Source organism: Acipenser ruthenus, chromosome 27 (genome assembly GCF_902713425.1).
Source record: "Acipenser ruthenus chromosome 27, fAciRut3.2 maternal haplotype, whole genome shotgun sequence".
NCBI lineage: Eukaryota > Metazoa > Chordata > Actinopteri > Acipenseriformes > Acipenseridae > Acipenser > Acipenser ruthenus.
In genome coordinates, this window is record NC_081215.1 from 6,291,619 (window position 1) to 6,319,223 (window position 27,605).

The window sequence follows — 27,605 nt, forward strand, 5'->3', positions numbered from 1 at the left end:
TAAGGGATGGAAATAAGCCTCCCAGTGCTACAGGCTGTTCTTTGTGGTTTTAGGTGTAACAATACCATTGTCATAAGAAAGAAAAACAAGGTATATCGTGTAGAAAGTGGTTTCTATTTCAATTTAGAATCTGATTGTTTTGGGGCTTTGCAGATCCTTTGGGGTTTAATTTAGCCTCATGGTTAATCAGATCTGTTGCAATCATTAGAATTGGTTTTCATCCTATTTTTTTTTTTTTGCATAGCAGTTTAAGCCATTCCAGGTTTTGTAAATAGCTGTGGTGGTTCAATCTGCCATTCACACACAAACACAATGCATAATTAACATATGCTCTGTAACCCCCAAAATAGCTTTACCGTAGTTTTATTTAATACTGAGTGTAATTTGATGTGAATGGCAATGATTGGGTTTTAAAAATATGATTTCTTATTCATTCCTCTGCCAAGCCTGTAAAAAACACTACTAATGAGTCTGTTAGATCAGTCGGTTAGAGACAGAGGGGAATATTTTTTACAGCTGAAGCTGTTCACTAGGGCTGAGGGGGGCTGAATTCTTAATGCAAGTGTATACTGTTTGTGATGCGAGGTGTGTTCTTGTACGTTATTAGGCTTGCCACCTTCATGATCACAACAAACGCATGTTAATATCCTAAAAACGCTCAAGCTAATGCATAAAGCAGGATAAGAAACTCCTGGGTTTTATAACTACCCTTAGTAAAGTATATTATTTACACAATCAGGGAGCAGGAGTTTGGAAAATCAGACCCCCAATCAAATAGCGTATTTATCCTGTATAGCTGCATGAACAACTCCTAATAGTAAACCGACAGACTCGGGTGAGACTTTAATTATGCTAGTTATACATTCAATCATTTCAGAGTAGATTTAGTGTGCTCAAATTCTTGGCACGTTGTCACTCCAGATATATACCTAAACAAAGGGAGTCCTGAGTTCAGGACTAGTGTGGTTTCTAACCCTTATAAAGACCCAACTATCGGTTGGTTTGGCTTATTTAACCGTAAATGTAGATTCACTTATTTGAGTCTTTTTTAATGTACAGTATGCAAGAATCTTCTTATAAAACTAAAAAGGACTCTTTTAGACCCTCTGAATTGGAATTGTTGATCTGACTTTTTGTGGCAGGCACCTTATCTCATCTCTCTATTATACATGTCTGTATGTACAGTAATTTTTCATTATATACCTTTTTAATTATTTGTAAGCAGTTGCGATTTTGAGAGGATCTACTGTCCTGCCCTTGTAAGCTATCCATCTCTGAAACACGGGCACAGCATATGGTTTGTGCTGTTGCAGATACATAAAGAAAAATAAAGTTGTTTGTTTCTCATGAGGGTGCCAGTACTGCCAGAACACTACAGCACACTCACATCATGAATCATTCAACAGAATTTAGAGACTTGTTTTATATAATGTAGTCAAACACATTTTTCACATTAAAAAGAAGGTTCCAGGAATTCAAATATGGTTTCAGTCACACTTGCTCTCTACACCTACTGTCTTTTTTTGTTTCATTAAAAAAGCTTTAAAAAAGAAAATTTCACCCACACTTGAGAGATATGATTGGTGGTGTTGCTATGGAATTTTTTTTTATATATATTTTTGGAGCTATTCAGCCGTGCACTCCTAAGCATCACAATAGAGGTCTGAAGAGGCCTGTCTGAAGCCCTTTACTTTGCATTGTCATGAGGTACACGTGAATCAGAAACCAGAATACAAGTGTGTGTTTTTTCTGTCGGAAACCTCAGAGGTATAGCATCAGGTTATTTTTCTGCTGTACTGTTTAATATTTAAAAATATGGTATGCAGAAGTTTCGTAGTCTGTGCTCTTGGATCTTTCTGGAAACCTTGTGCTTAAAGGAAGCAGTGAGGAAGCCAAGCTCAAAGCAAGTTGAAAAATAATAACAACTTAATATTGGAGCAACATAACCACTCGGCATGATTGCAAACACCATGAAATAGTAAGGGGATCTCAAATTAAAACAGCATTTAAATTATTCTTTTAACAGTGATTGCATGGCACTATAGGGCAGAATGCATGGCGTGGGCCTGCCCGCTCTGTCTGTCTGTCTGTCTGTCTCTATCTGTCCTGCCCATTCATCAGTATTGTATTCTATTGGCTTCTCTCTTTTTCCTGCTTCAATATTCAAGGGAGGATTCAGACCCATCCAGGTAAATGAAGTCCCTCGAATGCATGGCATGAGCCCTAATTGATGACTTGTTTTCTAGTGGGTGAGACCGAGGTCAAGTGGGTTTTGTCTTTCCTTCTTTTGTCTCTTTTGTATTGCTCTCTTCCTTATCTCTCCTTTTTATGTTTTGGCCTAGTTCTTTATTTAATAAAGTATACATTAGGTTTAGCATTTCAATGCCTAGTTAATTCTGCTATGAAGTTTCACAGACCCCCATTATCACTAATCATTGACTACCTAGTGTTACTAATTCTCTGATCCCACACACTCTACACTGTTTGTTTTTGTATTAAAAGTGCTTTGGAAAGGCTAGCAGAAATTAGAAAATCAGCGAGCCCATTTTGAGCCTGTGAAGGCTTCAGCAAACTGGTAAAACATATAGCTCTTTATGATGCAGCATTTAGACAATGCAAACTTTCTTAGGTTCTAAAAGACTTATTTTTAATGGTTAACTTTGACATAACATAATGAGGGCTTTTCAGCTCACTACATCGTTCAAATAGGATTGTTCCCCTTTTACATCACTTTAAACTAATTTATTTGTTTCACCAAAGGGACATTGTTTTAAATATCTAAATGGTGACCAAATGTAACACTTTTTAGATCAATGGAGTAGACCCCAGTGACATTAAATCACACAGTGTACTAGCTAAGCACAGTGACCCCATCTTAAAGCTAGTCAAGAGTAATACTGCTTTAACACACTGACCCTGATTTTCATTCCTCTAAGGCCAAATAGACAAGTGCAACCATTGACGAATATGGTTATCATATTAAAAAAATCCTGTTACTGTGGGGTGTCTATGACAACTCCAAAATGTGATTTCTTTGTTTTTTTAGTGTTCGGCGGTTTGATTTCACTAATAATAAATAATTTGATCACTATGACCTTCATCCACTGTATGGGAATAAGTGTGACATACAGAGGAAAAGGTACCTCCAGTTATTCTCAGATTGTGATCATCGTGGTAAAGAATGCCATAACCAAGTCTGATCACTCTTTAAAAAGCTGTTCACGAGATCAAAGTAAAAATGTAAGCGCGGTACATACAAGTTGTCAATGTACCTTGGAGAACTTTTTTACCAGTTGATCCAATAGTCTAAAGACTGTGCCCATTTCTGGTGATCCAGAGATTTACCTGACTTGAAACCATAATTGTCTGTTGGCTCACTTGCTGCTTTTAACTCACTGTACCAGTGTAACCTGCCACCATGCTGACTCTGGGGAAATACCTGTGTATCCCTTTTGGATATCTGTGTTACAGTGGCAGATGGCGCGCACACACACACATTTTTTATTTATTTATTTTTTTGTTATTCAGCATTCTTGTTTATGTTCTATTATCTGTTCTGAGTTCAAAGAGTTCCTGTTGTTCTTACAGTCACTATTGTAAGAGAGTATTTTACATTTCATTAAGTGCTCGTGGATGCAAGAAACCCCCTAGTGAGAAGACTGCAGACATGATTCATCTGTTTCTAATTGTAAAGCAATGTGCATGTGTAGCATCAAAAGCATTCCTTGTATATGTGATCCTTGTTTTAGCTGAACAGAAAGCAATGATTTCAGGGGTCAACCCTATGAGCTCAACAGCACTATTTATCTATTTATTCAGGAAAGTTGCAATAATTTTTGCATTTCTCTGAGGATTTCACCTTTGCTGTCAATTAAGAAAAGGATTGATGTTTTAAATAATTCTATAAAGAATTAAACCTGAAAGGGGATTTCTAGATGCTACAATATATCGAGATCTTGGCTTCAGATCTACTGCCCACTTTGCTTTTTGTGAAGAAACATTGCCTTTTTCTGTTTGGATTTCAGTTCCACTTGCCAAATGAATAAGCCTTACAATTCCTGCACTAGCTATACGATTCTCCCAACCCCAAAATTACATTTTAATTATGGAGATGGTATTTATGTAGCGGCTTTTTAAAAGTACAAAATAACAAAAACTATGATAACTGCACAGTTATGTAATGCTATCACTGCACCATCAGTTACCTTGGTTTTGTTAAACAGCCTCTGTAAATGAAGTTTATTCCCAAGGAAAGTTAGAGTAAGGAGCAAGGTTCTTAAAAATATATAGCGTTGTACATCCCCACGTGTTGCAACAACTGTTTAAATAATGTACTTGTCATTTGTCTTTTCATTAACATCCTTACAACATTTTACACTTTTAAAGTCTGTTTCAAAGCTCTTTTCAAAATGGCTGCTGTAGTGCACTGGGGTTTGAGATCTGTCCAAATCACTGCACGAAAAGCGATTTAAAAAAAAAAAAAAAAAGTGTAAAAGGTTTTCAGGATGTTTTCACCTGGGGACGTGCAACGCTATATTTTTTGGAACCCCGCTACTTACTCTTAAGCATGAGTTAATGTCAGGGAGAATGTAAAAAATGTGTTCATCAATGAAAATTTAATAATGTTGTCCTTTCGCATTCTGTAGCCTAATTCACGGGTAACGTGATCAGTTGCTGGGTTGTAATTGTCTATGTAAAGGTACTGTAACTGTTTCTGTTTTTTCCTCCTGCAGTTTTTCCAGAGGTCCCAGATGCAAACGGCGCGTGCAACCATTCCCAGTAACAGTCCATCAATTCGCCCAGGATCACAGAACCCCACCCCTGCTGTGTACCCCCCAAACCAGCCAATCATGATGACCATGACTGCCATGCCCTTCCCATCTCCACAGGGAACTCAGTACTACATACCACAGGTAAGGATCAGTATGCAGAGCCCTTGGGATTCACTGAACCTGCAAACTCACAACGGAGTGCAGGAGAAAGTGTATGGAATGGGTGACCAAGCCATGTTATAGCTGATCCTTTAAGAGCCGACCTAGTTCTGGGAACAAATATTGATAGGTCTTCTCTTTTTTTTATGTTCATACTGACCAGTTTGGTTTCTGTACCATTTTGAATGCGGTTTCCCTGGCAGTGTGCATTGATTACTTTGCAGTAACTCTTCCCCTCTGTTTCTTCTGTAGTACCGCCACAGCACTCCCTATGTGGGCCCGCCTCAGCAGTATTCCGTTCAACCACCGGGGCCCAACACCTTCTATCCTGGGCCTGGACCTGGGGAGTTCCCCACTCCGTACGGTGAGTCCCGGGTACTCCACAGTGCTCTGAACTGTACTCAGGGTTAGAAACTAGACACACTGTCCACACTGGGTTTCAGAACTACACTCAATCAAGTATATTATTTAAAGGATCAGCAGCCAGGAGTATGTGCAAACAACTGCATGATAAACTGCTAATTGTAAATGTACCACTAGTTTCACAAACCTTGATATTAGAACTAATTTTGGACTACCTAATCCCAGCTAATCTTGCTCTGTGAAACCAGCTGTGGTAAGAGCCATAAATTCACATTAGATTTAACAGTGGTCTAAATGTGGGCCTCTAGCTGTGGTATATCTGTTGCATGTCTTAACCAACACAGACTGCTAGGTTTCAAAATATACAGGTATCCCTAATTTCGCAGTTGCTAACGTCAACTCTTCACATATATTGTAGCAAAGTGGTACCCCAAAATGTTGATAGAAATGCACATCACAGGAGGCGTGTTTACCAAAATATAGATCCCTCTTCTAAAATAGGCAATATAATTGAATGAGCTTGTTTGCTTTGGTTATCCTTCAGCCTCTGTAGCACACAGCTATCTAGAGACAACAATACTCAGGTGATTGTTCATATTGTTTCGAAGTGTACACAAGACTTTAAGGGATTCCCACTTTTCAGTGTTTTTTTATTTGTTCAACAAGTTAGACAGAGAATACCTAAAACATATACGTGCGATTCTTTTAAATACAATAAACAGTCTTGGTAAACACAACACAGAAGTGCTTGGACACAGGTCACTGATGACGTTAATCTGCTTTAACCGAACGCTGGTCTATTTGAATAGATTTGCATTGCAAAGGCAATGAACACACAATAGATGAATAGATTGATAGATAAATGGGATTATCTTTGGAAAATCCATTGTCTGCTTATTAGTGAACCTTATTGTAGGTGCAAATGCCCAAGAGATGATGTCTTGGTGTTTTTAGACATGCTGATTCAGTGCAGTGTTGCAATGTTATTGGGGAGGCTGGGCATGTCCTGTATAGCTCGGAGCAAATCCAAAGCACAAAATGGAGGGCGCAGCTTTAAATACTTCCATTCTGACTGCACACTATTGTCTAGCTGTAGTTAGTTAAGCTTTAAAAGTCCTTACACAGTGGTTTCACCAGAGCATGTCAGTAAAGTTTGCATTCCATCATAAACCTCTTTTAAAGTTTTACTTCTAAGGGAAATAAATATATATGACCTAATCGGAGCTTGGAACAGGAAAACTTTTTTAATTTTATTAAAATATTCTTCGACAGGCATAGAATCCAATGGGCAGTCGCTTTTTTTCGGGGAATTCATGTTTGGCAGCAAGCACTGTTCAAAAGAATGACAAATTGCCATGAAATACAAACCATATCATTTTTGTAGCTACACTTTTGATTTTGGCAGAGGGGGCTTTATTGTATGTATTTCTTTCTCTTGTTTGATGGAGTGCTTTTTTAGTTCAATTAATTTTATTATACAGGGTTTGATCTTTGGTTGTAGTCTTACAGTCTCATTCCAGCATTGTTTGGTTCTTAATAAAATCCAGATCTTTAAATAATAAATGCAAATCAAGAAAATGTCATGAAGCTAAAATCTTCAGTCCGCTGTTTAAAGGCTAAATGAACCATTGTAAATACAGTTTATTGTACAACAATAGAAAATAACGGTGCTTGCAGTATATTGGAAATTGATATTACATTTAGCAGTATATATGGTACAAATATATTCTGCTAAATGTAATATCAATTTATTAGGGACCTCATTCGAAATGTTGACCCTTATGTATGGTCTGCCTTGAATTTCACAGATCTTCTCCAGACTCCTAGCCTCCTGTAGACCTTTCAGAATACATTTGGATGTAATCTGATAAACAGTTGATCTTATTAAAAAAAAAAACCAATAGAATACAAATGATCGCAATTCTGAGAACCGCTGTTTATGTGTGTGGACACTGGTTTGTTTATTATTTCTTCTTTATTATTTAGTGACAACAGGGTACTGTAGCTACCAAGCGGGCATTACATTGAACACAAAGTGCCTTTTCTCAAATCGCTGTTAGTGACATGATGTTGCAGAGATCATCTTCATGCACATCGTTGTCTTTACCCTGATCCAGTCACCAGCCATGAGGGGACTGATGCATCAGGTTCAGGAGGTGCATGCCTGGAGTTTTCTGCACACTGTCCCTTATAAACGCGTGGCGCCAGCAGTGGTCTGTGTAGATAGGTGGAAAGTGCTGAGCGTACAGGGAAAGGCAAAGTCTACAGTGCGGATTACTGTAGTCCCTGCTGGCTGGACCGCCTTTGCAAAGGGAGGCCACCATAGATATGACTACAGGCCCCCACCACAATGAAACTAAGGAATTTAAAAATGTAGCTGAGTAATATCCAAAGTGCTTGTTGACTATGTAGCAATAGGGACCCTGGTTCCACTGTCTGTGCTGAGACAGGGTCATGATCCCACAGAATGTAGGCTTAATCTATACAATGCTGCAGATGTTTCCATTTTTAAAATATCACCTTTTTTGTTGGCCAATTCCAAAGCCTCTTGAGCACATAATCCTCTTTTTCTAGTTGGCCAGCCTAAACGTGATGGGGCCAGAGGTGGGGCTAAGCTTTTGTTCCAACTCCAAAATGTGAAGAAGTGTTGATGTGTTTGAGCAAGCAGTAAACAACTGATGTTACTTTGATAATAGAAATAAAAGCTTTGCACTGCTGCACAGGAAATGAGTGTGGCCCATTCCCTTTTCAAGTTTGGTCTGAAATGTACAGATTCACATATGCGCGCACTCAGCCATTTGAAAACAGAATACAACCCATTCCTAGCTGGTGATTGTTCTTCTTGATTTCTTGTAGGAGCACCCTACTACACTGGGCAGACTGTGTACAGTCCCTCTCCACCCATCATAGTGCCTACACCACAGCAACCTCCACCCGCCAAGAGAGAGAAGAAAACAGTGAGTACAATATAGCATAACTTACATTAGCAACACCTGTTACACTAAAGGCTAATATTAAGGATCACTTTGTGAAACTGGGGATAAAAGTGACTGTGCCTGACTGCAGTGCTTCAGTGAAGGGACCTTCTCCTGTTACTGTTTCCACAGATCCGAATCCGAGACCCCAACCAGGGCGGGAAGGACATCACAGAGGAGATCATGTCGGGAGGGGGTGGGAGCCGGAACACCACCCCACCCGTAGGCAGGCCATCCTCCACACCCACCCCTCCCCAGGTAAGATGGGCCGCTCTGGGGATATCCTGCAATGGGGATGACGATAATGTTTGGAACTTGAACACACAGGTTTAGAGTGTAAAGTATTATTTGGCAGTGGTTAAGATTGAGGGTCTAGGAGGCAGTGTGGTCTAGTGGTTCGAGATGAAGGACTGGGAGGCAGTATGATATAGTGGTTAGAGCTAAGGGACTGGGTGACAGTATGGCCTAGTGGTTAGAGCACGGGGACTGGGAGGCAGTGTAGACTAGTGACTAAAGATGGCACTCGCAGGATATCTCTGACCATTTAAATTGAATGGGGGTTGAGTAAAAGCCTCCAGAACTTTGGAACAGTGTACAGCAGAATGCAATGTATTTGCGGGCACCACAGTAGTGTGTGTGTGTGTGTGTGTGTGTGGGTGGAGGGGAGGGGAAATAAAGTAATTTAATGTTAATGTGTTTGGGAGGGTGGGGGGGAGCTTGGATCTGTATGTAGACAAGGCAATTAGGTTAGGACCTTGATGGGTATCTCTGTATCTAATGTGTAAACAATGTCTCTCTCTTACTACTTTGTCATTTTTTTTCTGACCATTTGTTGAAGTTGTGTTTTTTTTTTGTTTTTTTTCTTTTGATTTTAAAAGTATGCCGTATTCATTTTCTACCAAACCCAAATTCAGTGGGTAGATGGTACTGTACTTGATTCTAAACCAGAAGGTTGAAATAGATGGGTATTAACCTGGGCCAGCTTGTTAGAGCAACTTAGTTTCTGTACTTCCAGACCCCAGTAAGGACCAGCCGCCTTGGCCTATAGGCATTCTGAGGCTCTTTTTATATTGTGAAACAAAATTAAAAATACTCATTATATTTAATCAATGACAATGACGTCACAATTTCTCCTTTTGAAGGTTATGCTTTTTTCTTACTATGAAACAGTAATGTGTGCTGGTGAATACACAGGAGCTAGTGTATGTGTGGATGTATAGGCCTGTACATCTACTGTACACAGGTGTAAAAGAAAAGGAATACTGCATCTTAAACAGATGTTTTATGTCCATGCTTCACAAACAGTTTTGTCTGCTTTTGAATCGTCTAGTTCTGCCCGAGTGTTGTCTTGTCTTTTTGAAAGCGTTCCCTCTACAGATAAATTATATGAATGTATAAAGCTTATAAGATATAGATAGATAGATAGATAGATAGATAGATAGATAGATTTAGATAGATAATGTCATTCATAACAATGGCACAGGGTGTATCTTCCTACATTTTCAAATTGTTATTCCAGAACAAATGCCTTAAAATGGTAAACAAAGTGGTGAAAATGTCCTCCTTTGCCGAATAGTAGTAATAATAGCAGACAGAAGATGGGACTATTAACCACTATCCACAATTACTGCATTCAAATTGTGGCACAGAAGTAGGTGGAGAAAAATGGGTGTAATGATACACAGAGGTAATATTGGACAGCCTGGCTAAATTGTTCAATTTAAAGAATATTTTTAGTAGATGGAAGTTAATTATAGCTGGTGCCTAATTTTATTTTATTTTTATATGCGAAGTAACGCTTAAATTCTGCAGTCTGTAAAACATTTGCAGAAACACTGTCCTTCGTGTGATTAAGGTACATTTGATATAGAACTTTTGTAATACAAGCTGCATTTTAGAAGCTCTGTGATTCGAGTGACACAAAGATAACTCCACTCAATATGACAGACAGCTAGTGCAGTCTAAGAAAAAGAACTCCACTCAACACAGCAGCCCCAGACTGTAGGTATTTTTAACTATGTAGACTGTTAGAATGAGGCTTCTCTAAACTCTTAAACCAGCACTAAGGTAGACCTTTTCTCACTCTCTAAATTAGTATTTATAGCCAGGATGTATGTTACAACCACACCTTGTTATAATTTATTTTTCATATCGATCAACCCTCATTTTCCACAATACACCAAGCTCCTAGTCTCAGGACTACCACAGCCTCTTTCGAGGGAACGCTGCTCCTTTTTGTTTTGTGACATCGTTGTCTCTTCTTGCCATTAACAGTGTTTGTCTCTCCTTTCTTTCTCCATTCCTGCTTCCCATTCTTTTAACCCCCCTCTTCTTCCTTATTTGCTGATTCTGTTCTGTATCACACTCCCCACCCCTTATCTTTCTTTTTCTTTCTCTCCCCCAATCCCCCTTCTGCTTTCTGTTTTGGGTGTGCTCCACGTTGCTAGTTTTTATGTCCGCACCCTCATTATCCTCACATTTTCTACCTCAAATCCCAGCAGCTGAGCAGCCAGGCCCCGGATCATGGGCACGTGATGTACAGTGTGGAGAACCAGCTTACCCCCACAGCCGTTGACTTCAAGCCAGGTTTGATTATACAGCCTTATTTTATTACACGTGCAGAGAGAATATCGGATAGGATTTTGTACAATACAAGCTGGTGTACAGTAGCACCACAAAAGGATTTACTTTGTCTTTCAATTGAAGAATACCAGCTACTAGTACAATGCTCCCTCATTATTTCCCGATTTCATCATTCACAAAGACGGTTAGTTTACGGTTTGGCTATGTTGACAGTAAATTGTCGTATTCTATACTGTTTAGGGACCCTTCAATCATTCACTGTTTTCAATGTTTAGCGATTTTGTTGATGTGCAAATCAGAAATAACAGGAAGCACTGTATTGTAATTGTATGCTATGCCAAGGTATTTCTGACTGTTGTCTTATACACTATGATATCCCTGACTGCTGTAGATTATATTATCCTAACATCCCCATCTCCATTGTTTTCTTTTGCTTCCTGCATACTTAACCTGGTGTACTTTAAATGCTCGTGAGCCTGTTTGTAAATGGCAAGTGCCTGTGCCTTAAAGAATTAAGTAGTAATATGGGCAGGCCCTGGGCACTCATGGCCTGGTTTTGTAACAGTAATTAGGCTAATGCCTTCTCACCTGTTCCTTCCTTGCAGTCCTGAGATTAGAGGCCGTGGATTTAGGGCACACTTTTTGTCGCTGCATAAAAAACTGGTGCAAGTCGCCAACACCAGCTTCTGAAAATGTTACTTCAGTTGCATTTAACAACGTTTTTATACAGTTGTCAAATACATTTAGTAGCAAAGTAGTTTTATAAACATTTTTATAAATACACTGTTATACCTTGACAGCCAGGTATGTTTCTTGCGTAGATCAAAAAGGCAGGTCTAATGTGGAAATGTGCACATGGTCAAAGAGGTCACATTTTGATGAGTAGTTCAACATCGCACAGAAAGTTGACGTGGATTTCTTCAGAGTAAATGTTTAATAAATCCATACAAAAATTGTTGGCAAAGGGTTAAGAATATATTGGACTCTTCTGTATTTTCATCCCAGACCGTGAGGATTGTTTCTAAAACTCCTTTTCCATTTTCTTCAGAAGAGAAGCCAAAACAGGACCCTGCCGTGTTAAAGTCCTCGTCGCCGGGGCTGCGGCATGACCTCAGTGCTGAGAAGAGGGATCACAGTGTGACCACTCAGGACCTTTCTCCTCTGGAGAAACCTTCAGAGCTTCCCCTGGTCATCCCTACTGCTGTTTCCACACCCGCCTCTTCCCCTAGCGCTGCCACCGTTCCTATTGCTGTCACCAGCAAACCGGCATTCACAGTGGACAGAGCCGAATCAGGCAGCCAGAGAGAGGAGACATCTCCCTCAGTCTCCCCACAGCTCTCAGACACGGCCCTTCCAGATCCACCCAGGAGTCTCTCTGCTTCCCCGGCTATCCCCACGTCAGCTGTGGCGGCTGCTGTCGTGAAAGAGATGAACGGGGTGAGCGAAAAGGAGGCAACCTCACCGTGCAGCGATGTGGACATAGCCTCCCAAGAGCCAGTGCTGCTGCTGCTTCAGACTCTGCCTCCGCCTTTGACTGCCAACGCTGAGAGCCAGGAAACCCATTCGAGAGAGGCCCAGGCAGCGAGCCCAAGCCCGCCGGCCCACGCTGCCAGCACTTGTTCCGCTATCCTCACCTCCACTGCTAGTGCTGCTCTCATTGCTGCTGCTGCCCCTCTTCCCATACTCCAACTAGTCAATCATGGGACTGTCGAGGCCGGGGAAGGTAGGAGGACGCCCATCAGCTCAGAGTCGAAAGAAGTGGGAGACGTGGACATCCAGCTGGAGGAGACCCTAGACTCCCAGCCACCCAACTCCAGAAAAAGCCCTATTCCAGGTAATGCAGGACAACAGATTAAATGAATGTGTGGGTTAGAGGTGTAAAATAGTTTAAATGTTAAACTAAAGCTCTGAAGGTTTAAACATTTGAACAGGAAACTAAAATAAAAATCCCAAACGCCATATTATTGTACTAAAAGTTTATTCTTCATAGATTTACAGCTTTAGTTTAAACGTCAGCCAAGTGTTTTACCCAAACGTTTAACAGTTATCAAAAATATGCAAGGTATGTTTACATAGTAAGTGTACAGTGTAGGCCAATTTATTTTATATATTCTTCAGTCATGTCCATGTACAATCAAATGCTGTACAAATACACGTCTCGTACACAAATACATGTTTCAGTAATTTCTTATGGTGGCTTTTCTGATTGGTTACCTTATTTAATCCTGAAGTTTAAATGCTTAGGAAATTGGAACAGAAACTATTACCACTGTGTGTGTTGATTGTCTTCATAGATCCTGTCCCATAACGACGGGGGAAATGCATGCTGATATACAGTGTGCAACTAGTTAATGTGATTCAAGGTTAACACACTGGCTTTTTACATCTGTAAGCCTGGGTTCAAGTAAAATGAGATCATAGTACATGGATAAAGGCGTCTGCCAAATAAATACAAAAATAATAATGTAACAGCCACACGTATTCTTGTAACTCTGCACTATACTCTGAAATGTAAAAGAAAAGAAAAACAACGTAATGAACTGTCACTAATGGCCTAGCAAAGTTGTTCAATAAAATAAAAAGCAACAAGAAGCGGAGTCATAATGTTGTTAATTCTAGTATTGCACAGCCAACGCAGCATGCAGCCGCAGACAGCTAGCCATTTTAGAGAAACAGCCTAGCGCTCCTGTCTTGGAAAATAAAATGCCAGTCGCAACACATTGTACTACTTTTAAATAAGGAACACGCCCAAAGCACTGCTGCAAAGATCTCATAAAATCAGAATGTGCAGAACTGCAGAGCTAACCAAAAAAAAAAAAGGCTTGCACTGAAGAAAATCCAACGCAAGTGCTAAGCATACACCTTTTAAACAATGACACTGGTGATCTAGTGCACAGAACAGCATTCCAAAACCAATCTAGTAAAGGCAGACGCCTAACCTGTAGACATGCTGTGCAAATCATTCAAAAGCTAGTCCAGTTGCACTATTTGGCTTATTGCTTGATTGGTAATCAGTGGCCTTGCATGGTTTAAACACCACAGCATGTGGTAGTAAATGTGTTCAGCTTCCAAGTTTGAAGAGAAACACAACACTTTAAGGGAACTCCTGCCCTGGTCGTTCTGTGCGGTACTAGTTGGCAGCACCGCTTTTGTAATTGAACAGCCTCACCTTTTTTATTTAGTTCTGGCAGTCATTAGAGTTTAGATGGTTTTAACAGTGCCTGCAGCAGACAAGGGTAATGGTAATCCGTGACCTCCCAGCATGCTAACTGTGTTATGTCTGAGTGTTAATGGTGTTGTCTCAGGCAAGGTGAACAGTGGAACTCCGGGTAGTTCCTGAACACAGCAGCGATGTTCAACATAGAATTGAAGAGCACTGATTTCCGCTGTTGGTATATATGGGTGATTTAAGGACTTGAATTATTTATTTTTTCTTCTTGGACTTATTAACTTTTATTGTTATATATATAATATATAAAAAAAAAATTTGAAGTTGTGTCATGAGCAGTTTTTTTTGTTTGTTTGTTTTTTTTGGTTTTTTTTGTTTGTTCGGTGGCAACATTGTGGGTACCAGATAGGTACGTGTAGAGGCACTGGAAATTTATTTTATGTAATGTGTTATTTGAACCTCTTTCGCAGCTCAAACTGCTCCTGCTGAACCAAAGACCTGGAAGAAACCAAAAGAGGGAACAGGAGGGCGGGATGAGGTGCTAGATGCAGACAGAGAGGTAAGAACCATCAGGTCCCGTACTCCCCCCCCCCCCACACACACTCTCTCTTTAGCCATTATCTATCCCCAGCAAGGGGACAAAATGCATGTCACACTTTACAGTTTCCATATACTGTATCTGGAAAACATCTTATCCATTTCTTATCCTATACTGTTCTGTACATACTGTTTTGATATACATCTTGGTCATCAAATTTACAGCCATGACAGGGGATGTGTGTTGTTTTGTTTTGTTATTAAGCTCAAGTGAACCAAGGGGGTGGTTGACTCCTTGCTTCAAATGCTTACATTAAATTATTTGAAATTCTTGAAATAAGATTTTAAATTATTCTTTTGTCAAGGTCATGAAAGAAAAATGGGCAAAAACTTCAGCCAGGTTCTCCCAATGTTGGAGCTCTTCTTTTGCATGAATCCTGATACCTACCATGTTTTCCATTTCTCTATCATTATGTAGCATCAGTCGCCCATTGAGGAAACACCTCCCGAGAATGTAGTGCACCTTGGGAAAAGGAAAGTTTGTAAAGTAAATGTTTTATCCTTAAATCTCGTAGCCTGAGCCCAGAGAGGAGGGTTCTGTAGAGCAGGCCCTGGAGGCTGAGCCCCATCGCCCCAGCCCTGTCCCTGTGGAGATGGAGAAGCAGCAGCAGCAGCAGCCCGTCCCCGAGGAGAACGGAGAGCGGGAGCTGGAGCCTGTGAGAAACGGAGCAGAGCACGTCTCCGAGAGCGAGAGCACAGACAGCGGGGCCACCACGGGAGACAAGGACAGCTCCACTGGGGCTCCGCAATGCATCTTCCAGGAAGGTAGCCCTCTGATATACTGGACTCCAGTGATAAAGAGATTTGCATGTTCGATGCATTATGTAACCTTATAGTGGCATATAATGACAACATACAGTATAGGAGAAATATGTAACAAATGCTTTAATAAATGTAACTGCAATTCTGTTATTCAGAAACTTCAAAAGTAGTAATTTTGGGTTTGTTTTCTTGTTTCATACTTTAGGGATAGCAGCGCTGTAAATTAACTAGAGGTAGACACAGATACCAACAGTTATACAATTGTAACTCTTTAACAATCCAGTCCATTGTTTTTTTAGAGTTGTCATAGTTTATACTTTTGCTGGAGTGAAGAATAAAAAACAATGTTAACAATTAAGGGGTTGGAAGAGGAGTACAATTTACAACAGATTTAATAGGAGATGGTATACGTGTCTATTTTTAATGCGATCCAAAAGGGTATTTTTCAGTTCTTCATTTCTACCCGTCTCTTCCAGCCTGCCTGTTTTGAGAAGTTCTGGGTCAATTATCTCTAATCAGACCATGTTAAGGGGACTCTGCATGCTTCACTGTCATTGTTCTTACAATGTTCCCTCCCTCCGTCCCTCCAGCGTCTCTGGACACTGAGGGGAAGAAGCAGTATGACCGGGAGTTCCTGCTGGGCTTCCAGTTCATGGCGGCCTGCGTGCAGAAACCAGAGGGGCTGCCCCAGATCAACGATGTTGTTCTCGACAAGGTGAGCTCAATCTAGCGCTACAGAACATCCAGGAAAGTGACACAAACGTTTATGCTAAGTTCCGTCTGCCCCTGGGATTGGCTTGTAAGAGATATGAAATAATTTTCTATCAGCAGCAAATCAGGATGTATAAATGGCAATGATATAAATACAAGATCCATACAGGTGATCTTTCACTTTTTGTGTAATGTCCGGTTGAAGTTTGGAATGTAGGTTGTAGACTACAGATGGAACTAGCTGCCCCAGTTTGATATTTGAACAAGATTTGGTTTTACAGACTGGTTTCTTGGTACACATGAAAATATATCTGTAGTCCTTGCCTGACCAGGATTGTTGTATCAAGATGCCTTACTCCACACACTGCTGCTTTACACATCTACAAATAAATGTGGCATTGGCATTCTTGCATTAGAGCTTTATATCTGTCTGTACACATAATACTGTATGTGTGAGAAGACCCAGGGTAGTGGCTGTTTCAAAGGTAAAAATACAAGCACTAAAAATAAAATCTATTTGTGTAACATTACATACTGTCACAATATTACTGCAGTGGATAGTCATACAATATGTGACCTGACATTGTGCATGTGATTAGACCATACACTGAACTCTTGCAGATAAACCAAAACAAGCTGCCGATGAGGCCCCTGGACCCCAGAGTGATGTCCCGTGGCCCCGACTTCACTCCCGCCTTCGCAGACTTCAGCCGGCAGATCGCAGGAGGGCGAGGGGCTGCTGTATGTCACGCCTTTAAAACTTTTAGATGATCTTTTAGAAGTTTCTTTTAGATTAACTTTTAGAAGTTTCTTGATATGAGTGGTGGAATGAGGAGAACCCAAACTGAACTCAATTGTAACAACCACTGGTAAAAGCAGTATGGGCTGCTGTATTAAATCATGTAAAAGGGTGCGTCCCTCTGAATACCACGTTATTATTTAACTCCCAACACAGCACAATGGTATAGAAGTCTATTTAAGAAAATGTCACGCAAAACAGACAAACGCAGTTGTAGTATAGGACATGGTTAGCCCTAATCTTGGACTACCTAACCAAAGGTAAGGTAAAGTAAGGTAGTCCAAGATTACATTGTCTTAGGGAAATCTTTCTCTGTAGTTAATTGCTGTTAAAAGGGTTAGCCAAGTTTTTTATATATATAAACAGAACAACATCCCATCATGTTATGCTGGCATGTTAGGGGAAAGTGCAAAACCAGGCTATACCCAGTGCCAAAACAGCACCATGCTGACATTACAAATGTATTCAGAGTAAAGTCTTGTAGCATGTCCTCATGATTTATGTTTTTCAAGGCTTTGCCAACCCATAGACCTTTGAGAGAAATTTGCTTTAACTCCTCATCACACCTTACATCTGTGCATTTCCTATCAGTTTTGGAGAAGCCCTTGCGTGCCTGGTCCCTGACCACTCTTGTTCCTTCTTTGCAGATGCTGAGTGCGGGTCTGCGGCGGTCTCAGCAAGGCCAGCGCCGGGAGCCCCGCAAGATCATCACCAACGTGTCTGTGAACGAGGTGCAGCTGAAGAAGGCAGAGAATGCCTGGAAACCCACCCTGAAAAGAGACGAGGAGCCCTGCGAAAACAAAACACAGGTGAAGCATCGTGAGAAACCCACGCAACTAGACCAGCGCTATCCATTCTTTCTGGCTAAAAGAGCCTTTCCGGTTACCAGCTTTTTTAGTAAAAATTGAGTGTATTATATAGCTGACTAAATCAAATCCACTGCACTAAGAAACTGCTTCAATAGCTTAAAACACAACATAAATATGCATATTATGACTTTTCAAACCTTCAAAAGATGCCACACCGTGAAGCTCACTGAGACCAATATTGTTCAGGAGCCACCTGAGGACAGTCCTCAACTTTACTGGTCAGCTACTGTAATTTGAGATGCATTTGTCAGGCATGAGATGCATAGACAGCATTTTAGTACAGTGTAACAGAGGTGTACTGTTACAGTGTGAGTATCCGCTGAGAGACACACAGAGGGTTGGACGTTGGAATGATGCACAGGCATCCAGGTTTTATTAAGCAAACCAGCAGTTGTTGCAGTTGCAGTGTTGGTAGGTGGCCGCCACTATGGATATATACAAAGCTGTACATGAATATATACAAAAATGCAAAACAAACACTATACAAAAACAACTAGAAAATAAAAGGTGGCCAAGCTAAATGAATGAATCCCCTAACCTACAGTTGTAATTATCTGGGTTAAACACACAGTCTAAATCTCTTTACAAAGAACCCTGGTTAAACCCGCAGACGTTCTTCAGGTTTGGTGCACTCACCCTGGTTAAACACCCTGGTCTTTCCACTGGTAACAAAGCATGGAACAGCACAGAACAAAGGACTGGCTTTCCAGACCCATTTTAAAGGAAGTTGACCAGGGTTAATTGATTTATCAATTCTTCAGTTGACACCTGGCCACCTGCTGCACATTCCTTTCACTAAGGCAGGGAGGGAAGTCTCACCTCCCAGCCGTGCCATAGCCAACACTTTTTTAGTCCTAAGCCCCACCAATGTTATTTTATAATAAAACAAAAAACATATTTTACAGGGGCAGGCCTCAGCCCTGCCACATACAGACAGAAACAATATTATTATTATTATTATTTATTTCTTAGCAGACGCCCTTATCCAGGGCGACTTACAATCGTAAGCAAAAACATTTCAAGCGTTACAATACAAGTAATACAATAAGAGCAAGAAATACAATAACTTTCAAGTAAAGTACAAGTTTGACAAACCACAATTCAATAATACAGCAGGTAATAGTGATAGTTACATCAGGATGTGATTAAATACAAAGTACTACAGGTTAAAAACTTGGCAGATTACAGTATTCTGAAGTACAGGATTAAATGCAGTAAAATAGGGGGCTGATAAGAGCAAAATAAAGCACATTTACATGAAGGGTGATAGTGTCCCAGGATACAAACAGAGGAGTTCTACAGGTGCTCTTTGAAGAGGTGAGTCTTAAGGAGGCGCCGGAATGTGGTCAGGGACTGGGCAGTCCTGACATCTGTAGGAATATACAGGCATTGTCCTAAGAGACTGTAGGGTGATCAGAAGAGACCACTGAGATTGCATAAACTGTCATTCTAAGAAACAGACTAGAGACCGAGATTGATCAAAAGATTGGTAGTGTATGGGCAAAAACCCTCTATATAAAACATACTGCTGTAAATGATACACATTCATCAGATAATAGTGACATTTAAAGCTGTGTTTTTACAGCTGCTAGGAGCATTTCAGTATGAAAGCACGGTGTGGATTATAGGTCAATTTGAACACTATTGTACGTCCTGTTAAGGGATTTAATTTCCGTGATCGCAGTCAGTTTCCCCTTCCCTTCTCCAGGACCTGTTCCGGAAGGTGCGTAGCATCCTGAACAAGTTGACCCCGCAGATGTTCAACCAGCTGATGAAGCAGGTGACCGATCTGACCATCGACACAGAGGAGCGGCTCAAGGGGGTCATCGACCTGGTGTTCGAGAAGGCCGTCGATGAGCCCAGCTTCTCCGTCGCCTACGGCAACATGTGCCGCTGCCTCGCCACGGTAAGAGAGCTTGACTCTGCTGTATCCATACCCCATGCTGTGCCTTCACTGTAAAGCGCAATGTGACACAATCTGAATTCAGGTCAGCAGTGTAATGATATACAGGGTGACTGCAGAGGAATGAAAATTGGCAGGTTGAGGCAACGAGTGCTGCCAAGTTTGTCGGGTGTTTCCACTAAAGCTCGCTACCTTAGCTACACCTCAGACAGTACAGTCTCATATCTCATACCCAACGGGGCCAAACTGTGCCGCACGGGAGTACGTCATTGAAAGCCGTGTGCTGAAGAGACTAACTGTTTTGAACAATGGAGCTGTAAGCGAAGGCTGTGTTGAAAACAAACCCAACAAAGTGCTGCACTACTACTTTCTCTGTCCGCTACACCCAACAAATAGCCATCTTTAGCTACACCTCGCCTAGACCGTCCAGCTTAGCTATACCTGGAAAAGCCAGAGGAAAATAGGCATAAGTGGTGTTGTATTAGCTTAAAGAGTAAGTAGCAGGGTTACGAGAAATATAGCGTTATACGTCCCAACATGTTGCTACAACTGTTTAAATAATATACCTGTAATTTTTCTTTTCCTTGTTAACATCCTGACAACTTTTTACTTTAAACTTATAACTTTAAAGTCTGTTTCAAAGCTATTTTCAAAATGTCTGCTCTAGTGCACTTATAGTGTAAGGATTATTGCCCTCATTGTCAAACAGATAACACGGCAGTAACAATACCATGATGGGGTATGGAACAGAAAAGCCAGAGCATTTGTTATGTTTTAGTTTTTTTAATCGCTCTTCCTGCATTGATTTAGAGGACAGATCTCAAACCCCAGTGCACTAGAACGGACATTTTGAAAAGAGCTTTGAAACAGACTAAAGTTATAAGTGTAAAAAGTTGTCACGATGTTAACAGTGAAAAGGAAGATTACAGGTACGTTATTTAAACAGTTGTAGCAACACGTGGGGATGTATAAAGCTGTATTTTCGAAACCCCGCTACTTACTCTTTTATATGGGTTCCACCATCAAACGCTAATATTAACAGGTTTCAGGGATGAAAATAAGACTGCTATTGCAAAGCAGTTTTTGCCCATTCCAGGTTTTACTACAAGTTTGCTTAGCCACAGTGTGTATGTAACAAGCTCAGGTGTGTCTTATTAAACTCATAGTAAAAGCAGGAATGGATCAAACTGCAATGCAATGTGAGTCTTATTTCCATCCCTTGGTTTTATTATCTGCAACCTGTTTTAATATCCCATTATGTGCGATTTCCATCATTCTTTGTTGTTCTTGCTTACTATTTACTTTCCAGCAACAGAAAATCTCAATGCAAAATCAGAGGGGACAAGAATAATTTGGTGAAAGTCAGCTTTTAGACACAGCCCCAGTGGTTGATTTCCCAAGTAAGGGTCTAAACTGAAGGACTACTGGGGTAGTTCTGTATGATTGGCGTTTCTGACTGATATCTCTCTCTGGCTCCACAGCTCAAGGTGACCATGACTGATAAACCGAACAGCACTGTGAATTTCCGGAAGCTGCTACTGAACCGCTGCCAGAAAGAGTTTGAGAGGGACAAGGTAGACGATGACGTGTTCGAAAGAAAGCAGAAAGAGCTGGAAGCTGCTGCCTCGGTAGGTGACCGGGGACACGATTCAGCTGTTATTTGTAGCTCCGCTAGCCAGACACACTGCAGCTTAATACTCATACTGTATTGCTTACAAAATGGGGATCATTGTTCTAGCAATGTAGAAGTTGTTTACATTGTGTGAGTTGGTCCCTTGTGAATTTAGCACAATCAATCCGTGTGAACAGAAGAGTTTGTTTACTGCAGTTACAGTAGACCTTTGTAAACTTCAAATATGATTCTAAAGCACTAAACAGCACACTGTTAAAAAATGTTTAAGAAAAGGAACCACACCACTTTTTCTTCTATTTTAATATTTATAATAAAGAAAAGAAATGCTGTGGCTCCCAAGTACTTTTGTGTATACCAAGGTGGTACAGTGCATTAAAAATCCTCATGAGAGCCTCCTGGATGCCTAGTCCTGACTCCTTAACTCTCTTGCAGTCCAGCGAGCGGGAGCGACTCCAGGAGGAGCTAAAGGAGGCGAAGGACAAGGCGCGGCGGCGCTCCATCGGCAACATCAAGTTCATCGGGGAGCTCTTCAAACTCAAGATGCTGACTGAGGCCATCATGCACGACTGCGTGGTCAAGCTGCTGAAGAACCACGACGAGGAGTCTCTGGAGTGCCTGTGCCGGCTGCTCACCACCATCGGCAAGGACCTGGACTTCGAGAAGGCCAAGGTGAGGCTCTGCGACCCAAAGAGAGGGTTTGATATAGGCTGTGTCAGCTGCTTCAGGGCTTGAAACTTGCATTAGTGCTAAGGCTAGTATGAGTTTCAAACCCTGCTATTTTCACTGACCCCAATTAGCACTAATATTAGACTACTTAATGTTAGATAATGTTGGCCAAGATTAGTGCTACTCTGGGACTTTGAAACTAGCCATATACGATCTAAAGTAGTAGACTGTTACACACACACACACACACATATATATTCAAATGAATATTTTTTGACATGTATTCGGATACAAAAATCATATGTTCGTATTCGCTAGAAATGACAAAAATACCTTGCACTTATTTACTGTCTCGCCAGAATTTTTGCGACAGTTTCAAAAAATGGCAAATGAGAAAGAGCTCTGTGTGATATCTGAGATTTTATATATATATATATATATATATATATATATATATATATATATATATATATATATATATATATATATATATATAAAACACAGAAGCAGCTCTTGAGCCTCCTATTTAAATCTTTTAGACAGCTGCTTTAGAGTGAACCAGAATCTCATGGGACAGAAAACAGGCAAGCACGTCATTCGGAAATGCCTCGCTTAAACAGTACCCAAGTTCCTGAAAATGTTGTATAGTAATTTTTATATACGCTGTATATATTATATTCAGTCAAACCTGCTCATGTGACCACCTTTATTTAGCGACCACTTTAAATTCCTCCCAATATTAAGCGACCACCTGTCTAACGCGACCAGCGACCACAATTCTCTTACCCAGCAATGGACTCAAACCTGTATTAAGCACCCTTACACAGAGCTATTTGTTATAGGAAAAATATAGTTTTAAATGGTAAGTCCTAAATTCAAAGGAATACGGTAACCATTCTAGCTGTCTTTGTATCCGTAATCAATAAAACAACAGCGCTGTCTTGTAAAGGAAGAGAGAAAACGTGGAGAAACAAAAGGTCCTGCCTAGATGACCGAATTAAAGTTATTAAACTTGTAAAGACAGTAAGTGCCAGAAAAACTGCTTAAAAATTCGGCACTAGAAAGACGCAGATACAGCATTTTGAAATGGAAAGAACTAGGGCTTGAAGTTTTAGGTTTTTTATTTTTGTTCACGTGACCGTGTTTTGATCCCATTCAATATCTTTAATTAAGCTGTTAATTACTAAACAGATTTGCTTATTTTTACCTTGATGTCCTGATTGACTTGCTGATTCTGTTTTACCTTCTTCATTATTTGAACACAAGGACAAGCAATGACATTAATCACTTCCCCCAGATGCTACTTTAACTTGCATTTCGTTCTCGCACTTGCCTGGGAACTAGGTAGCTTCCAGTGTGTCCGTTTCGTGTTGTTCTTTCCCGCTAATTTAACAAAATGTTCTCATAATTAGGATGTAGCGGCTTAAGGCTTAAAGGCAAACTGTTAAAAGGAAAATAAACACCAAAAAATTCAAGCCATACTTATGAAAACAATGTGCGCGGTAACCGAAAAAGATCATATGCTTATGCTGGCGTTGGTTTCAGGATGCAACGAATCAACACGTACCTGAAAGGCAGACACAGGCATTGAAATTTACAAAGGATTTAAAACATTTTGTGTGACTTGAGACAGGGAAGCATTCATTACTTTCACAGAATTTATTTGTTTGGAAATGCATTATCTGTATATTTTGTTGCGACTTTCACTTTACAATGCCATTTTCACGTTTTTGGTTTGTTTGCAATGTTTAAAGTTCAATTTCAGTTTGTTTGCTTGTTCAACTACAAAAAGGCACAAGTAAACCTCATGTTATTACTTTATGAAAACGTGTCTATAGCCACGGTTTACTGTGAAGAAACGGCAATGGCAAGGAATGAAAAAAAAATAATGCGTTGTCAACTTTATGTACTATTTATTTAGAGAATAAACAAAACAACGTTTAACTTGAACTGCTATTTAGCATCCTTTTGTTTTGTAGCTAATTCACTGGGGTAAAGTAAGTCTTACACAACGTATTCTTTACTCCTGGGATATTTTTCTGTTTTAACGTGTTACATATTGTAAGGTCTTGCTGTAAAATAAAGGCACACACCCACACCCCCTGCCCTTGCTGCTGTACTGTCTCTGCCTGCATTCAGAGCAATATAATGGCTTGTATTACTTTTTGAAAAACAAACTAATATTTAAATTGAGCGAATATTTGTACACACAGAGCTATGGCCAAAAGTTTTGCATCACTCTATAGAATTAACTAATTTTGAAACCTGCTGAATAGTGTTACATTAACATATTGAATTACATACCGCTTTGTAGTTTTCCATATACGTAATGAAAAACTGACAAAAATTGAAAAATGTGACATTTCGAAATCTAACATGAAATACTGTACTACTATTATTAGTAGACTTAACCAACCATATCTGTGCTACACCTCAATGGATGCGTTGCAAAACCACTAAACATCATTCCTCCTTCGCCCCACTGCCCAAGTGTCTATTGTCTTTGACTTCCAGCGTTAGGAGGGTAAACCAAATGCAGTGAAACCTTGCTGCTATTCTAGTCTGTAATCTGTTTCTTTAACCACACTTTTCTCAGTTGTTAAAATTGTACAAACATAGCTTACTAAGAGAGTCAGACCATTACATTTCAAGTGAAATCAGGTTGTAGAATTTGTGCCAGTGGCCCGGTCTGTCTGAGTGACAGCTAACTGTTGCTTGCACGCATCACTGTCTGGTAAAAAAAAACAAAGCAGGAAACCATTGAGTTTCAAAGGAAAGCCCTAGGCACCAGAGCAGGCGGTTTCAATTGTCTTTGTGAAGGTAAACTGTATCAGAGCCAGGCAGGAGAGGTTAAGCGCATCATATTTCACGTACTCTGGAAGAACGCTGAGAGACAAATTACTTCCAACTATTTTAATAGGACTTTAATATATTGGGATGGCGATGGGACTTGGGGCTCAGTTTAGCTCTTGATCTAAACTCTCTATTCAAGTGCACAGTTATATGTACGACTCGGAAGCAAGTGCTGTATCATATGATTTTAGTATGCTAAAAATATTGAGTTATATTTGATGTCTGTTTTAATAGACTCTTAAGTACTTCAGCCATCTGTCCAATCTTTTTCATCACTTGTAAAGTTCTTTTCTAGATCATGAAGAAAAATAAACATTTAGATTTGTTACACAGGTACTGATTAACTGTAAATAACTAAATATCTTGTATTTTAAACATGAGATCATAACAACCTACTGGAAAAACAAACATTTAAAACCATACATGGCGCTACATCTTGACATTTTTGGTAATAATCTGATCAGTAGCCCAGACTTCGGATTGGTTTATGTTAACCCTCATTGCCATCATAGCCCCCTCCTCATTTTCTATCGAAATCCAATAAGGTCCAGTCATTCATTTCTTATAGGTATGCTGCACCTACATTAATCATTGGATAGAGAAAAACATAAAGTTGTCTGTAGAGGTAGGTATGCCAAGCCTACATCTAGAAGCCTTGAGTTAAAAAGCATTAACTAGACTTACCACTCGCACATGTTCCTGCCGTCGGGTAGGAAATAGATCTGGGATGTTTTCTAGTACTATAACAACAGGTACCTAGGTTTCCAGCTATCTCCTAGATTTCTCCTATAGCTCTTGAACACTTCTGGGAGATTTGTCTCTTTCCAACAGCAGCCCCTCTATAGGACAGGCTGTAGTTGTGGTGTGGCAACAGCTTAACACTAGACAAACCCAGCTGCTACATGACCACACCTGATATCGTGCTGGAGACCAGTTATTCGTGCCATTACTGCATCTCGACTGGGCTGGTTCCTCTTAGCCCAGGCACAGTGTGTAATGCTGGACAGGGTGTTGAGCAGAGTGCTGAGCCAGGTTTGGATCAGTAGTGGAATCCCACTCTTGAAACCTGAGTTCTGGGTCAACTCTTGAGTATAGATCTACTGTCCTTAACTTTATCGTAAATGGGTTTATTTTAAAATTCCTCTGGAATAAAAGAAAAAAAGTTGGCATTTTCAGCTAAACTTCAGCTCTTTTGATTGTGTCAAAAGGGTGTGTGTGTGTGTGTCGTCAATGGAGTTAAAAGTTCAGTGACATCTAGTGGTTGTAACTGTTTCAGTTTCTTTCATGCAAAACTCTCAAGAAGTAGTTTGCATTATGAAGTGTGTTTTACATACCTCAACCTTGTTCATACATTAAAATAGTGTGGTGCAAGGAGAATCCGTTTTTCATGTGTTGCTTAAAATATCAGGATTTATGGTTCTCACAAATTTGACCCTTGTTTCGCCGTAGCCTCGCATGGATCAGTACTTCAACCAGATGGAGAAGATTGTGAAGGAGCGAAAAACATCGTCCCGAATCCGCTTTATGTTACAGGACGTCATCGACCTCAGGCTGGTAAGCTGCTGTGCACCATGGTACTGCTGGCGGTACTAAGTCACCATTCATTTATAGCTGCTGGAGTTGGTTGGTTTTAGATCTACCATTTTCATCAGTAGTCACAGTATATATTTCTCCTTCTCTATTTGTGGCTCTCAATAGCTTGCAGCAGCACAAAGTCAAAGGGCCGGAGTATCTAATAAGGTCGAATACAGCTCAGATCAATGTACAGTAAATATATTAACGAAGCATGAGAGCCTGGACACTCTGGTACTGTGGTCTGTTTACCCTCCAGTGTAAAACACAGACGGTTTCACAAAACCTGATTTAACACTAATCTTGAAATACGTGTTACTTTAAGTAAGAAAAATGCTTGCCAGGGGCTGAGGGACCAGCTGTGAATGTTTGTATTGTTCCAAAACAGCATAGTGCAATATGGGTAAGTTACAGTTTTGCAGAGATTGAAATAAGGCTCCAAATGCGTAACAATCAAATGCATTTCTAACAAGAAAACACATTTACAAGCTGCTATGAAATTAAACGGAAACTCCATCCATTACATGGTATTAGCAAGGGATCTGCTTTCTAAAAATAAGGTATTTGCAGAAGTCCTTGTTTCTGCAGCACTGCTTATGACGCCCTCCTCTTTCAGCATAACTGGGTTTCACGGAGAGTGGACCAAGGCCCCAAAACCATCGAGCAGATCCACAAGGAGGCAAAGATTGAGGAGCAGGAGGAGCAGAGGAAAGTGCACCAGCAGCTGCTGTCCAAGGACAAGAGGAGACCAGGTTAGAGGGGGCCCTGTATTAAAATATTCGTTAATCTACTTTAGAGTTTACATCAGGGCTCAGTCCACCAACTTTCCACTGCTCATTGCATATTATTGTACTGCCTTTGCTGTCTCCTCTGTTGTCTGTATACTGCAATATCATTTCAACGTAGTCCCAATCTGTGTTGATATTTAATTCACACATCATAAATCATCTGATGAATAAAGAACATTTCCGTACTTTAACTCAAGCTTTAGCCAGGAGGAAGACGATTTGTCTTATGAGCTTCCTGGTGTATTTTGATCTTGCTCCCTCCTGCTACAATGTTCATTTTCTGTTCCCACAATAGCCATTCATTTCAATCGGCGCACCAGCATTGTTTCAGAGGGGTGAACTGATTGTGGCTCCACAATACGGCAGGGATATTTGCAAAGATAAATTCTACTTTGTTTGGATCATTTGGTCAGTCTCAACCAAGTTCTGTT

At 40.4% G+C, this 27,605-nt stretch overlaps 1 protein-coding gene across 8 annotated transcripts in view; it reads left to right on the forward strand.

Moving 5' to 3' along the window:
- The window catches only part of LOC117432025 (eukaryotic translation initiation factor 4 gamma 3-like), a 62,728-nt gene that overhangs the window by 23,472 nt on the left and 11,651 nt on the right, over nt 1-27,605 (forward strand). For 3 of the 8 annotated variants that reach the window (XM_059002724.1, XM_059002729.1, XM_059002726.1), the window contains exons 6-22: nt 2,169-2,189; nt 4,734-4,913; nt 5,184-5,295; nt 8,151-8,251; nt 8,402-8,527; nt 10,717-10,855; nt 11,901-12,686; nt 14,492-14,580; nt 15,134-15,383; nt 15,971-16,095; nt 16,713-16,832; nt 17,538-17,699; nt 19,468-19,665; nt 21,144-21,290; nt 21,728-21,964; nt 26,264-26,368; nt 27,003-27,138. In XM_059002724.1, the coding sequence (XP_058858707.1) occupies nt 2,169-2,189; nt 4,734-4,913; nt 5,184-5,295; nt 8,151-8,251; nt 8,402-8,527; nt 10,717-10,855; nt 11,901-12,686; nt 14,492-14,580; nt 15,134-15,383; nt 15,971-16,095; nt 16,713-16,832; nt 17,538-17,699; nt 19,468-19,665; nt 21,144-21,290; nt 21,728-21,964; nt 26,264-26,368; nt 27,003-27,138 (3,034 nt within the window). The remainder of the gene's footprint in view (nt 1-2,168; nt 2,190-4,733; nt 4,914-5,183; nt 5,296-8,150; nt 8,252-8,401; nt 8,528-10,716; nt 10,856-11,900; nt 12,687-14,491; nt 14,581-15,133; nt 15,384-15,970; nt 16,096-16,712; nt 16,833-17,537; nt 17,700-19,467; nt 19,666-21,143; nt 21,291-21,727; nt 21,965-26,263; nt 26,369-27,002; nt 27,139-27,605) is intronic. The other 5 variants (XM_059002725.1, XM_059002731.1, XM_059002727.1 and 2 more) reach the window with 4 other exon arrangements.